General features: G+C 58.2%; 2 protein-coding genes across 5 annotated transcripts in view; both read right to left on the bottom strand.

The window, feature by feature from the left end:
• The window catches only part of ATP1A3 (ATPase Na+/K+ transporting subunit alpha 3), a 28,890-nt gene extending 24,521 nt beyond the window's left edge, over positions 1–4,369 (bottom strand). For both annotated transcript variants that reach the window (XM_073016390.1, XM_007996949.3), the window contains exon 1: positions 4,201–4,369. In XM_073016390.1, coding sequence (XP_072872491.1) covers positions 4,201–4,206 — 6 coding nt within the window. In that variant the 5' untranslated portion in view covers positions 4,207–4,369. The remainder of the gene's footprint in view (positions 1–4,200) is intronic.
• A 4,050-nt stretch (positions 4,370–8,419) lies between these two features.
• GRIK5 (glutamate ionotropic receptor kainate type subunit 5) overlaps positions 8,420–14,638 on the bottom strand; it is a 74,242-nt gene continuing 68,023 nt past the window's right edge. For all 3 annotated transcript variants that reach the window (XM_037991314.2, XM_007996951.3, XM_037991315.2), the window contains 3 exons: positions 14,096–14,224; positions 13,874–13,995; positions 8,420–9,388 (listed from right to left, as the gene is read on the bottom strand). In XM_037991314.2, the coding sequence (XP_037847242.1) occupies positions 8,960–9,388; positions 13,874–13,995; positions 14,096–14,224 (680 nt within the window). In that variant the 3' untranslated portion in view covers positions 8,420–8,959. The remainder of the gene's footprint in view (positions 9,389–13,873; positions 13,996–14,095; positions 14,225–14,638) is intronic.

Here is a 14,638-nt window from a genome sequence, read left to right as displayed (position 1 = left end):
TTCTTTCTGTCTCTCTGTCTTGCATGATGTCTGTCTCCATCTCTTGGCTGTCTCTCCCCAGGTCTGGCTGAGTTTCTGTCTCTCTGGGTTCTTATTTCCCTCTGAGTTGGCGTTTCAAGGATCAGTACTTTCTGTCTGTCTTTTTCCACCTTTCGGTCTGTCTCCCTCTGTCATTGTGTCTCTATCTTCTCTCTCAAGCTGTCTCCTCTGGGACGCTCACATCTCTCCCTACCTGTCTCTTTTCCTGTTTCAACCTCTCTGTCTCTCTGATATCTCTCTCTCTGGGATCTGCCTATCTCTGTCTCTCTCCCACTCTCTCTGGGATCTCCTCTCTATCTCTGAATCTCTCCTCTCTCACTATCACTAAGATCTCTTCTCTCTCTGTGTGTGTGTCTCTCTTTGGAATTTTCCTTTCTGTCTCTCTCGAATCTTCTGTTCCCCTCCTTCCCCATATATCTCTCATTCTTTTTCTCTCTCTCACTGTCTCATCCTGGAATTTTCCTCTCTATCTCTGTCTCTTTCTCCCACTGTCTCTCTCTCTGGGATCTCCTCAATACCTCTCTCTCTTAATGTCTCTCTCCATATATATATATATGGAGATCTTCCTCTCTCTATATATATCTCCATATATATGGAGATCATATATATATATATATATGGGATCTTTCTCTCTCTGTCTCTTTCTCTCACTTTCTCTCTGGGATCTTATTCTCTATTTCTGCCTCTCTGAGATCTCCTCTCTCTGTCTCTGGGATCTGCCTCTGTCTGTCTGTCTGTCTGTATCTCTGTCTCTGTCTCTCTCACTATCTCCCTCTGGGACCTTCCTCTATCTCTGTCTCTGTCTCCCTGTCTCTGTCTCTCTCTGGGATCTCTGTTAAGGACACCCATGGAGCGTCCTTAACAGAGGCTAGGCATGGCCAGGTCCCTGGAGGACACAGCAGGAGAGCGAGAGGCAGAAGCCCTAGTCCTGGCTTGAACTGCGCATGGTGTGAGTGCCTGAAGTTCCACTTTGGGAGCCTGGGCGGATGGGGAGGGCAGTGTCCGAGGCTGGTCGGAGGGGTGGGGCAAGGCTGGGTGCTGCAAGGGCTGCTGACAGGTCCTGCAGGCCCAGGGCCAAGCTGGGATCCGAGGCTCAGCGCGGCTCAGCACTAATCTCCTCGTGACCTTGCAGAGGGCCTGAGCTGCCTGCCGTCTGCCCCCAGACCCAGACGCTGAGTCGGAGGGTGGGGGTGTGCAGGGGGGGGCAGCAGGCTGGAGATCTGGGAGCCTCGAGAAGGGGTGCAGGGGGTGGGAGGGAGGCTTGGCCCCACGCCAGCCCTGCAGCAGCACTGCGTCTCAGATGCGGAGGCACAGACGCTTGGGGGACGGGGAGACCATCTTTCATACTCCCCTGCAGGGCCAGGGGTGGTCTCAGCTTTGCCCGACAGGGTAGACCCAGGGATGGAGAGACATGAAGAGATGGAGAGTTGTGGAGCTACAAAGGCCTGGGGTCAAGTCCTGTGCAGGAGGCCAGGAGAGGGGTGAGATGGGGGTCAGGAGAGAGAGAGGGAGAAAATCAGCTGCCTACCCAGAAACCTTAGTGAAGGCTGGGAGCTGATGCTTGGGGCCCCATAAAAGCTAAGGGCAGGGCCGGACTTTCAGATCCTGAGAGAGGCTGGGGGCCTGGACCCCTGGGTCTGAGGGAGGAGGGACAGGGGCCTGGACTCCTGGACTGAGGGAGGAGGGGTCTGGGGGGCTGGACTCCTAGTCTGAGGGAGGAGGGGCTGGGGGCCTGGGCCCCTTGGTCTGAGGGAGGAGGGAGGGCTGGGGGCCAGGACTCCTGGGTCTGAGGGAGGAAGGGCTGGGGGCCTGGACTCCTGGGTCTGAGGGAGGAGGGGATGGGCCTGGACTCCTGGGTCTGAGGGAGGAGAGGCTGGGGGCCTGGACTCCTGGATCTGAGGGAGGAGGGGCTGGGGGCCTGGACTTCTGAGTCTGAGGGAGGAGAGGATGGGCCTGGACTCCTGGGTCTGAGGGAGGAGAGGCTGGGGGCCTGGACTCCTGGATGTGAGGGAGGAGGGGCTGGGGGCCTGGACTCCTGGGTCTGAGGGAGGAGGGACTGGGTCCTGGAATCCTGAGTCTGAGGGAGGAGGGGATGGGCCTGGACTCCTGGTCGGAGGGAGGAGGGGTCTGGGGGCCTGGACTCCTGGTCTGAGGGAGGAGGGACCGGGGGCCTGGACTCCTGGTCTGAGGGAAGAGGGGCTGGGGCCTGGACTCCTGGATCTGGGGGAGGAGGGGCTGGGGCCTGGACTCCTGGTCTGAGGGAGGAGGGGCCGGGAGCCTGGACTCCTGGTTCACCCTGGCCCTGGCCCTGGCCCTGGCCTTGGCTCCTGCTCGCCCTTGCCATGATCAGACCCCAGCGGGCTCCCATCTGTTGGAGTGCAGAGCTGAGGCTTTCCCAGTCAAGGCAGGAGGCCCAGATGGGCACACTGTGGGGCGGGAGCACCTCCAAGGGTGGGGGCCACGCCTGTCTCGCTGTGGCCGCCTCTACAGCTCCTTGCCATTTTCCGTGCTGTCCGCCTCTCCCTGATCTGGCGCCAGCTCCTGCAGCCTCTCTGCGCCTGGGCCAGCCTCCCCTCCCCCTCTCAGGAGACCTGGCCCACATCTCTGGCTGTCTCTCCCTTGACCTCCCCCTTTGCCCTCTGCCTCTTCTTCCTTTCCCTCAGACTGACTGTGGTTGCCACTAGATAGGAAATATCTGTCCTTGTGTCTCTTTCTCTGAGCCTCAGTTTCTCATTTTCTCTCTCAATGTCTCTCCATGTGTCTCAGACATGTCTCTCTGCTTCTCTGTCTCTTTCTATGTCCATGTCTCTTTCTCTGTCTCTTTCAGAGCATCTCTGTCTTTCCATGTGTCTCTGTCTTTCCTTCCCATGTCTAAGCTGCCTTCATTTCTCCTCTCGTCCCCACTCCTTTTCCTAAGACCACCCTCCCACCACTTTCTTCTCTAGGGCTTTTAGCATCAGTCTTCTCCCAATCCATCCACAGCTTCCCTCACTCCATCCCACTTACCTGACAGCCATCACTGACTATCCCTTTCTCCCTTCTCTCCCCTAGTCCTGCCCCAACCCAATCCTCCTTCCCAGCCCCCCTGGCCCACCCTGCCCCACCCCACAGAGCTGCACCCCCATCCCCCGCCTCCATTCCTGGGCCTATCAGCCTTTTATCCGCCATCTTTCTCCCTAGTCCTCATATTCTCCCTCCACTGGCCTCTCCCGCCCTCTTCATCCCACCTACCTCCACCCACCCCCTCCTCTCCTGATTCCCCCTCCCTTCAGCCCCGCCCCAGACACACAGGGAGGAATCCAGGGCTGCAGCAAGGGTCAGGTGGTCAGCCAGGGAGGGAGGCGGCATCTGCTGGAGAGACTCACAGACAGACAAGGACACACGGACACAGAAGCAAGGACACAGCCAGGCATGCACGCTCCCCACTACACAGTTGCACACGCACAGCCTCATCTGTGCACTCAGTCTCCCCACCTTGGCTCTCCTGTTCCTCTCCTCCTCCCAGCCTCCCATGCCAACTTCTCTACAAGAGGGGCTGTACACACACACACACTGCAGCCCCACGCTGCGACACTGCGGAGCCTGCACACACACACACACACACACACACACACACACTGCGGAGCTCCCCCATCCAGGCCTGGAAGGAGAAAGAGAGGTCATCTGGTGTCCATCCCAAAGCCTGGACCTATCTGCACCCTGCCAGGGAAGCAGGAGGGCCTCAATAACCCCAGACGCACTAACATGAGCTCTCACAGACACACCCAGATGCGATTGCAGACTTTCAGACACTACGGGGCCCACACACTCGCTGCCAGGGCCTGGCCGAGCCAGCAGCTCTCATACACACATGCAACCGTGCACATGCAACCGCACAAGGTCAGGCGGAGATGCTGAGGGCTGGCCCACGACCTCGCTGATCCCCGCACACAAAGCCATGTCAACGTGCGCCACAGACCCCCCGCCGCCCCCTGCGGCCCCGCGCACACATTCGCAGTAGCTCCACGACCACAGGCATTGGCCGGGTCAGCCGGCTTCCCGGGTCTCGCAGGCCTGGCCCCGGAGCGCAGGGGTTCCGGCGCCCCCGCCCACCGCGCACACCCAATGTCACCGGCCCCACAATGTCACACGGAAGCGGCGCCCAGCCGGCCCAGCACCTACCCCCATCTTGGCGGCTCCGCTGGGAGAGAGCCGGGCGGGCGGGGCGGGGGCCTCTGGGAGGGCTCAGGCGCAGGCTTGGGCTGGGGGCCTCTGCAGCGCCCGCGCCTCGGTCGGTGCGCGCGTCCGTTAGTCCGTCTGTTGGTCCCACCGCACAGAGGCTGCGGCGGCCGCCGCCTCCGCCTCCTCATATGCCCGCGTCCACGGGAGGGGGGCGGCGCTGGCCAATCAGGGGCGCCGCCGTGCAGACGGACGGCCGGCGGCCCCACCCCCGGTACTGCAGCTGTCCTCCCCCTGGGCTCCGCAAAGTGGCTGCGCGGCCGCGAAAGAGGGGCGCTGCGGGGGTGGGGGGATTCCCGGAGACCCCCGCAATAGGGGACCTGGAGACCCCCTCAATACGGGGTAGGGCCTCCAAGGAGGGGCGCTCAGGGAAAGAGAACCCCGGAAATCCTCTCATTGTGGGGGTGTGCCACCACCGAGAAGGGTACGCTGTGGGGGGGCGGGTGGTGACACGGGGTGGGAGGAAAGCCCGGTGAATCACTGCAGTGTGGCACCAGGGCCCCTGGAGACGGTGGTGGGTGGTGCTGTTCAGGGAGCGGGCCCTGCAGGAGGTGAAGTTGGAGGGGAACACAAGAGAGCAAGAAAGGCAATTGAGGAGGGGAGATGGGGGGAGGAGCCCTGAGATTCCTTCACTGTGGGTCCCCCCCCCACTACGCCTGAGCTATCCAATGAGCCTCAACCACACAGGGTATACGGGAGACACAACACGGTGGAGGACGGCCCCAGGAGACCCAGAAAATGCCCAGTATCACAGTTACACAGGACCATCACACTCATAGCCCAGACGCTAGGGACATGCACACACCACAGGGTTGCACTCATATTCCATCACATGCCAGCATGTGCCCTCACACACACACCACCCCATCACACACAGAGTCTCAAACATATAGGAGTGAAACACACAAGGCACACACCTTACACACCCATCATACCACAAGATAATCACAATCACAGTCACAAAGTGCTGTGCAGACTAACATGGACACTCCGAAAATCACAGACTCACACATCACACACACTACCACACCTGACCTCCCACCATTTCACATAGAGACCCACACCGTGCAACCCAGAAACCAAAACACACCTGCACTCAGCACCATCACACACACACAGGCCTCACACTGCCTCCAGACACACTACATCAGCCTTTGTGGACATCGTTGCATGATCCCACAATGTCGTACACATCCTCACACACACTGTTCCCTAGTGTGTCTGGGCATGAGCAACAGCCCACAGTGCAAAATTGCCAATGCTAACTGTGAATGACAGACAAAAAGGTGCACACACACACAGCACAATAATTCAAACACAAGTCACGCGACACCCACACATCTCCTACACATACACACATCACATTATTGCAGCACTATCGCAGACATCTTTGTTGCACCTCCAAACACACCCCAACGCCCTCACCCACATGACACACAGCCCTCGTCACAGTATATGTACACACACAGACGCACAGCCGGCACCCACACCCCAGGCCTGCCGCCGACACACAACACCCCATCAGTCACCCCACTGGAGCCCAAGAAGTTGAGGCCTCCCCACTCACTCCAACACCACTTTGTTCTAGGAGGAACACCCCAGACTCTCCCTGGGGATGGTAGAAGAGGAAGAGAGAGAGACACAGAGAGCATTTGACCTTGTAGCTTTCTCAGAATGTGGGTATCCTCTCTACCTATGGGAAAGGAAATGTAGGAGACACAGGCAAGGGATGGGGAGTGAGCTTGGTGTGTGAGGGTGGGTGGGTGAAGGTTGAGGACCTGGTGCAAGGAAATGTGTGAAAGGCTGAAGGCCAGAGGTACAAAAACAGAGACAGATTCAGAGCCACAGCATATGAACAGAGATAGGGCCAGAGAGTGAATGGAGACTTTCCCCAGTGCCCAGAGCCCCATCCCAATCCCGTCCTCTGACCTGTCCCCATCTTTCTCGCTGTCCTTTGTTGCCATGGTAACAGGGAGGCTGCCTCTGCAGCAAAGGAGGTTGGGCCTGCAGACTGGGCTGTTGCCATGGAGACTGGGAAAGGGGGAGGAGCCACATCTTTTAACCCAGATGCCTCGCCCCCAGATGCCCCCTCCCCAACTCTGCCCTCTTCCTGGGGGAGGGAGAGCCTATCAACATATCCTCTGTTCCTTCTCTTGACACCTTGGCCTAGAGGCATGGGCCTGGACCATTGAGAATGGGATTGGGGAGATGGACAAGCCTGGGGAGGTGGGAGAGGCCTGGATTCCAGGAGATTCTAGGCTCTCTCTACTCTTGCTCTCCAGCTGGGCTGGGGGAGGCCTCAAGTCCTTCCCATCCCACCTCAGACACAAGCTCACGTCCCCCCTCACGCACTTCCTCCTCAGGCACGAGCCTGATGAGACTGATGACTGTGCATCGTGCTCCCGGTGAGGCTCTGCAGAAGTGGGGGGGGGGCGGTGAGGAGGAAAGACTGGGAAGGTCACAGGGATAAAGGGGGATAGGGGAGATAGATGTGAGAGGCGGAAGGAGAGACACAGGGGGAGAAACAGGCAGCCTAGAACCAGAGAGAGGCAGATACAGACAGATTGAAAAAGAGAGAGAGATTGGCAGATGCAGAGATGAGAACACGGAGACAGAGCAACGGAAGAGTTCAGTGAAGGTGACAGAGACAGAGGGAGGTAGAGAGCCAGGCAGAGACAGTAAACTAGGGAGACTCAGAGATAAAGGCCAGGGGGAGACTGAGCAGAAACCTGGTAGGGGATAGGGGACTCAGAAATGGGGGAGAGACCCCAGAGGGAACTGGCCTCGAGGCATTGGGACAGAGAAGGGGAGAAACCAAAAATGTCTGTAATCATGTTCTTCTAGTCACCTCGACAGACAGTCCGGCCCAAGGGCAGAAACATTGATTGGAGTGTGTAAGAGACAGAGATGTAAGACAACAAAGAGAGGCTGGTGCCCGCCCCCACACCTGTCCGAGGGGCACACAGACAACCAGGGTCTGAGACGCAGAAGGTGACGGGTGGCGACGGGGGGCGCTGTGTGTGGGGAGGGGTCTCCCGAGGTGTGGCCGGCCTGCCAGGACTGCGCAGGGCAGGCAAGCCCTGGAGGACAGTCGGGAGCGCTGGGCTGAGGCTGGCCAACTGGGTGCTGAACGGACAGCTCCCAAGCCCCGGGCCGCCGCCCAGGAATGGGCCCAGCCTCGCTTTCTCTGGGACCCTTCCAGTCAGGTTTTCCTCTCCGTTCCAGCCCCCTCCAGGCTCCATTTAGTTTTTTATGGCTTCCTGTCTCTTGCCTCAATTCCAGGTGTCTCTTACCCTCCCGCTTCACCTCTGGTCTCAGCCCTCTATTCCTTCTCCACTTCACCCAGCCTCTCTCCCTGTCTCGCCGGCTCTGTGTCCCCCAGCTCTCTCTCCCCATCCCTCTCCCGCCCACTCTGCTCCCTTCGTTGTCTCTCCCCATCTCTGTCTCTCACCACCCCTCCATCTCTCCCTTTCTGCTCGGCCTCGTTTTGACTCTTGCTGTGTGACCTTCACTCGTCCTTCCTCAGCTGCAGTTTCCACAGAAACCTCCGGCGGGGCGAGGGAGGGCGGGGACAGAAGGCGGACCCACCTTTCTCCTGCGCCATCAGCCCTTCAGCCTCTCCCACCCCTGCCAGCCCGCCCATCCCCCAGTCTACTGGGATTCCTCACTTCCTCTCTTGGGGGCTGGGGAAGTACATTTTCAACAGAAACACGGGGGTCACAGTCACAGACAGTTGAAGATGGCCTCGCGGATACGTGCACACACGATCACAACGTCACTGAATCACCCCGGCCCAGGCACACACTCGCCACCCCAGGCACGGCCACACTCAACAGCTCACTGGCCCTCCCCTCCCCCAGCCCCATCTGCTTTCTTTCTGTGTCTCCGCTTCCGGTGTCTCCGCGTCTCCAGATCCCTGCATCTCTCCATTTGTCTCAGGGTCTCTGTCGCAGCCTCCCTCTGTCCTGAGAGAAGGTCAGTGGAGAGGGGCCAGGTACTGGAACCCTGGCTGGCCTGCAGCCTGTAGGCAGGGCCGAGGGTGGAGAGAGCATAGAAGTAACCATCGAGGCTCACTCCGGTTCTCGGCAGGTGCCCCGGGGACCCAAGCCTCCAATGCCCTCACACCCCCAGGAAATGAGAGCCGGTATCCCCAGTTCTGGGGTTTTGTTCTTTTTTTTATTCCAACAGGGGCTGAGATGTGGCAAGGGGAGGGATGGGGGCCCAACTGACCCCCTCCCTGGGGGGTCTCATAGAAATTCCGAGGTTTCTCCCCCCAAAAAAGAGAGGAAGAGAAGAGTGGAGGGGCACCAGGGGACACCCATCTGTCCAGAGGCCCTCCCCACCTCCAGAAGCGTGGGGGGCTGCATCAAGTCTTGGGGAGCCTGAGCAGTTCCAGAATGGGGCCCTCCCCGCTGACTGCTTTCCGCTTCCCAGAGCGGCCCCCGAAGTCCCCAGCCCCTGGAGTCCTCGGTTCCTGCGCCCTTCTCACCCGCGGCACCCTCTTGTGAGTCCACTGCGGGGCGCAGGCGGGCTCCAGAGCCGGGCCTCGGACTTCACCGGGAACCAAAGGCAAAATCGCGACGTCCGGGGCGCCGGCGCACAAGGCCTGTCCCGCGCCCGCTGGGGGAGCGGGGACTGCTGGGGCCTGGGGCAGACCCCGTCCCTGCGGTCAGTTCGGGCGCCCGAACGGCCCCGCCCGTGGTCACTCGTGCTCTGCCAGCTCCCGGGAACCGGCGGGGCCAGGCCGCGGCCGGGGCGGGCTGGTGGCTTCGGTGGGGGCGCCCAGGCTACGCGGGGGCGCGCCGGCCCCCGAGGCCCGCAGCGCCTGGATGCGCCGGCACTCCTGGCAGACGCGCACGTGGGTGCAGGGGGTGGGGGCAGCGGGTCGGGCTCCGCTGGGGGGTCCCGGGTCGTCCAGGAGGCGCTGCGGGCCCCCGTGCGCGCCGCCCGCATCCCCGCCCGCGCCGGCCGAGTACAGCTTGCCGTTGCTGAGGCGCATCTCGCGGACTGCGCGCAGCGACAGCAGGGCCCGGCTCGGGCCGCCCGGGCGCCGGCGCCGGCGGGAACGCGACGTCTTGCGGCAAGACACGGCGTGGCGCAGCTCCTGCAGCATCTCCTGGCACACCGACACCTGGGGGCGGCGCGGGCGGTCACCGTCCCGGCGCAGTCCGCCTCCCGCCTCCCCCACCTCCTCTCCACACCTCACTCCTCCTCCTCCTTTCCTAGGCCGGGTCTTTCTTCCTTCTGCCCTCGCTTCCCTTCCCACTTCTCTTCCCTTTATCCCCCCCGTGTTTTCTGCCTCCCCTCTCCACCTCTCCCTTCCTGTCTCCCCACTTATCTCCAATGTCTCCATTCTTCTCTGCGTTTGTTCCTGAATCTGCCCTTCACCTTCCACCTACGCTCCTCTCTTTCCTCTGGTCTTTTCACTCTAAATTTTCTCCAGTTCTTCCCTCCTGATTTCCCATCCTCTGCCCCCATCCATGCGTTCATTATTGCAAGGCATATTTACCCGTGGCCTGCTGTGTGCCTGGCACTGTTCTGGGCACTGGGCATATATGGCAGAGAACGAAACAGAAGTCCCAGCCTTCGTGGAGGTTATACTCAAGTGTGCAGACAGAAGATAACAAACATTCATGTAGTATGTTAGGCGCAATGAGTGCTTTGGAAAGAAAATCGGGAAGAGGCCTAAGGTGTATGGGTAGGGAGTGATGATGAATTCTGAGACAGGGCAGTCAAGGAAGACCTCACTGAGAGAAGGATCCTTAAATAAAGACAGGGTGAGCCACGTGGAGACCTGGGAGGCCAGCATGCTGGACAGATAACCAGGCAGGGCTGGAGTGCCCAGGTGGGAGCGACTTGGCACGTCTGAGGCACTGCAAGCAGGTCAGCCTGGCTGGAGGGGGGTGTGCACAGGGAAGACAGGGAACTGAGGTCAAAGGTGGCTGGCTCTGCTAAGGCCCATAAACCATTGGAAGGATTTTTGGCTTTCATTCTGACAATCAGAATGGAAGAGTCAGATGGGAGCCATTGGAGAACTTTAGATACAGGACTGCTGTGTTTTCACAGGATCACTCTGGAGCTGTGTTGACAACAGATTGTAGGGAGGCCAAGGGTAAGAGCAGGGAGTCCATGGAGGAAGCTATGACAATAACTCGGGCAGGAGATGGGGGTGGCTGGACCAGAGTGACCTGAGAAGGGGCTGGATTCTGGACATATTCTGAAGGTGAAGCCAATAGGATCTGCTAAGAGATCAGATATGGGGCATGGGAGAGAGGGAATAGTGAAACAAAAGTCCAATATTTTGGCCTGAACAACTGGAAGGACCAAGTTGCCTTACGGGTGGGCAGAAGCCCAATATTGGACACATCGCATCACGTGCACACCTATCAGACATCCAAGTGGAGATGCCAAGTGTGGAGCTGAAGTTGCAGACCTTGGCTTCAGGGGAGACACATATTTGTGGGTTAAGGCAGGTAGCCCTCAAGATCCCACCTCCTGCATCCATACCCCTGTGTAATCCCCTCTGACAGCGTATCAGAGCTGGTCTGTGTGACCAACAGAATTAGGCTTGGCAATTGCACATTCTGTTCCACCTTGCTCTCTCTGATTACTCGCCCTGGGGGATCTCAGCTGCCATGGTATGAGGACACTCAAACAGTCCTTGGAGAGGCCCTTGTTTGAGGAACCGAGGCCTCCTGCCAACTGCCATGTGAGTGTATTCATCGTGTTTTTTATTTTCTGTGTCTTAGGATGTTTTGACACTTTAAACATCTTGCAGGCTGGGGAGAGACTACCCCTCCCAGAACTAGCCAAGCCTTAGAGATAGCAGAGGGCTCAGCTGCCTTTCATGTGCAAACCAACCAATCCTGAGTCTATACCCCCAACCTCCCCTTTTACCTAATTCTCACATACCAAGCCAATATTCTTCCTGCCCTAAATCAACCCAGGGGCCAGGTACCAGATAACTAGGGCCAGCCCCTATAGCCCAGAGTCCACTGACATTATTCAAACTGGTCAGTTGTAAGCTGTTTCCCCTGCCCTGCCTTGCCTTTCCCGAGGAAACCCCAATAAAGGGTGTGGGCTGCTGGCTCCTGCTTCTAGTGTTTCCCTTGTGTCCCCTTCTCCTGGGAAATGTTAAGGAATAAAAATCATTTTTCTTTCTTTTTCTTTTTGAGACAGTCTCACTCTGTTGCCCAGGCTGGAGGCAGTGGTGCGATCTCGACTCACTGCAACCTCTGCCTCCCAGATTTAAGTAATTCTCCTGTCTCAGCCTCCCGAGTAGTTGGGACTATAGGTGTGCATCACCATGCCTGGCTAATTTTTGTATTTTTAGTAGAGACAAGGTTTCACCATGTGGGCCATGCTGGTCTTGAACTCCTGGCCTCAGGCGATATGCCCTCCCAAAGTGCTTGGATTACAGGCATGAGCCACCACACCTAGGCAAAAATCATCTTTCAATGAAATTGGTCTCTCCATGTTGTCACTTGGCTACTTCCAGAAACTAAAATCCCATGGGGACATTTGGGACAGTGAGCCATCTTAGAAGGGAACCTGGCCGGGCGCGGTGGCTCAAGCCTGTAATCCCAGCACTTTGGGAGGCCGAGACGGGCGGATCACAAGATCAGGAGATCGAGACCATCCTGGCTAATACAGTGAAACCCCGTCTCTACTAAAAAATACAAAAAAAATAGCCGGGTGAGGTGGCGGGCGCCTGTAGTCCCAGCTATAGGGAGGCTGAGGCAGGAGAATGGCACAAACCCGGGAGGCGGAGCTTGCAGTGAGCTGCGATCCGGCCACTGCACTCCAGCCTGGGCGACAGCGCGAGACTCCCTCTCAAAAAAAAAAAAAAAAAGAAGGGAACCCTCCACCCCTTGTTGAGCCTTCAGACCACAGCAGTCTGGTCAAAAAACATGACTATGATCTCAGCAGAGACCCACGGCAGCCAGAAACATTCAACTAAGCTGCTCCCAGGCTCTGGACCCACAGAAACTGTGAACCAATGGAAGCTGGCTTTTTAAAGCTGTTAAGGTCATTTTTATGATAGCAATAAATAACTAACACAAGAGTCACCAGCACATAGCGGGTCTTAAGAGCCATTTGGCTGGTGGGATCACCAAAGGAGTAGAGAAACACCGAGAAGAGAAGCAGTATAAGGACTGAGCCCTGGAGCCCCACAACAGAGGGGAGAAAGAGAAACCCAATGAGGGAGTCTGGGAAGGAGTGACCAGAGAGGTAGGAGAAGGGGAAGAAGGGGCTTTGAGGACTGAGAGTGACTGGCTGTGCCGAAGCCCATTGCTACCTCATATAGATGAGGCCTGAGACCGGGAATTTCAGACGTGGAAGTTGTTGGTGACAAGAGTGGCTTCAGTGGAGTGGCAGGGACAGATGCCAGACTGGAGTGGGGGCAAGAGGAAATGGGAGGAAAGAAGAAACTGGAAACATCAGGGAGACCCCCCACTGCTGCCAAGGCTGTAAAGAGAAGGGGAGAAAGTGGGTGGTGGCTGGGAGGGAAAGTGAGGTCGGGAGAGGGTTTCTTTAAGACTGGAGAAATGACAGCACATTTGTATGTCGGTGGCCTGAATCCAATAAAGAGAGGATAACTGATGCTGCAGGAGGAAAGGAGAGACTTGCTGGAGGGATGTCCTTGGGAAGGCAACCTGGACACAGGTGGAGGGCACCTTTACTAGCAGCATGGACAGCTCCTTCAGAGGAGTCCTCGAGCCAAGTGCAGAACACTGGCAGGCAGCTGGATGCAGAGCGAGGGTCTGGGGAGTAGATGTAAGGTCAGCCGCTGGATGTGAGGAGGGGAGGAAGGGCTGGAGGCTGACAGAGAGAGGAGAAGTGGGGAACCAGCAGTCCAGGGGTGCAAGAGCACGAATGGGTCTGAAAATGCAGGGGTGTGGCTGGGTGGCCCCCAGGGACACGGAAGCAGCCCTCCTGAACACGGTGTGGGACCAGACCAGGGCTATGTCCCCTTCAGGTTCCATCGTCTACTGTTTCCTCACCTGTTTCTCCTCTTTTTTTTTTTTTTTTTTAATTTGAGACGGAGTTTCCCTCTGTCACCCAGGCTGGAGTGCAGTGGCACAATCTCAGCTTACTTCAGTCTCCACCTCCCAGGTTCAAGCGATCCTCCCACCTCAGCCTCCCGAGTAGCTGGGATTACAGGTGTGCGCCACCACGCCCAGCTAATTTTTCTATTTTTAGTAGAGATGGGGTTTCACCATGTTGGCCGGGCTGATCTTGAACTCCTGACCTCAGGTGATCTGCCCGCCTCAGCCTCTCAAAGTGCTGGGATTACAGGCGTGAGTCACTGCACCCGGCCCTGTTTCTTCTCTTATTTCTTCTTGCTTTTCTGCCTCTGTGGCTCCCCACATCCTGTCCCTCACCTCCTCTCCCTGCATCCTCATCATTCCCTGTACCTACTTTCCCTCCTGTTCTTCCTCACGCGCTGATTCTCTGGCCCCATCAGCTCTCTCACTTCCCCACCTCCTGCATTCCTCCGCCCTTCTCACGATCCCCACCACCCTCCACGTATGGCTCCCAACGCCACGATCTTCACGCACCTCAGCCCCTGGGGGTCCCTGTTCCTGCCCATCCCCGCCCCCAACCTCCTCACCTCCTCGGACTCTGCTGACCTCCGTGTGGACCATATGAATTCCATGACCGCCACGAAGACAGCAATGATGAGGCCACAGATGAGTACGACAAAAATGCCACCAATGTTCTCCATGCCCAAACCTGGGGGGCAAAGGGAGTTGGGGAGTCATGGAGTCGGGGCCGTGTGGGAAGGGGGCTGGGAGGGGGCTGTGGGAAGGGGACACCACACGCAGAAGCTGACCTTTAGCTCGATGGTCCTCCTCCTTGGGGCACCGGCCCCCTTCCCACCATTTGCGCTTCAGGATCTCCAGCCGGTTGTTCTCCTGAAGCTGCAGGATGGCCAGTGTGATCTCATCCCGGAACGGGGAGCCTGGGCAGGCACATGAGGGGATGGACCAGCCATCGGAGCCCTGCAGCCCTGCCCGCCCCAAACCCCAAACTGTGCCCTCACCACAGCCTTCCCCTGCTTCCACCACGTGCCCGGGGTCTTCCCTGTGGCCTTCCCTCACCCACCCCCACCCCGCCCAGTCTCCTCTCAACACAGCAGCCAGAGAGACAGTGTTAGGAAGAGTCACAGGCCACGCCTTTCCTGTGCTCAGGACTCTCCGTGGCTTCCTGTTGCAAGCTCCTCCCCTCAGCCACTCTCAGACACCTTCATCCCCACGGCTCTCAGCTCTAGCCCCACCAGCCTCCTGGATGCTCCCCAAATCCATCACACACAGTCCTGTCTTAGGACCTCTGCCTCTGCCTGGAATGTTCCTCTCCGCACTTCATCCAGGTCTCT

The sequence above is a fragment of the Chlorocebus sabaeus genome, chromosome 6 (genome assembly GCF_047675955.1).
Source record: "Chlorocebus sabaeus isolate Y175 chromosome 6, mChlSab1.0.hap1, whole genome shotgun sequence".
Classification (NCBI taxonomy): Eukaryota; Metazoa; Chordata; class Mammalia; order Primates; family Cercopithecidae; genus Chlorocebus; species Chlorocebus sabaeus.
The sequence above is the reverse complement of the archived record's forward strand: the minus strand, read 5'-3'. Positions and strand labels throughout refer to the sequence as shown.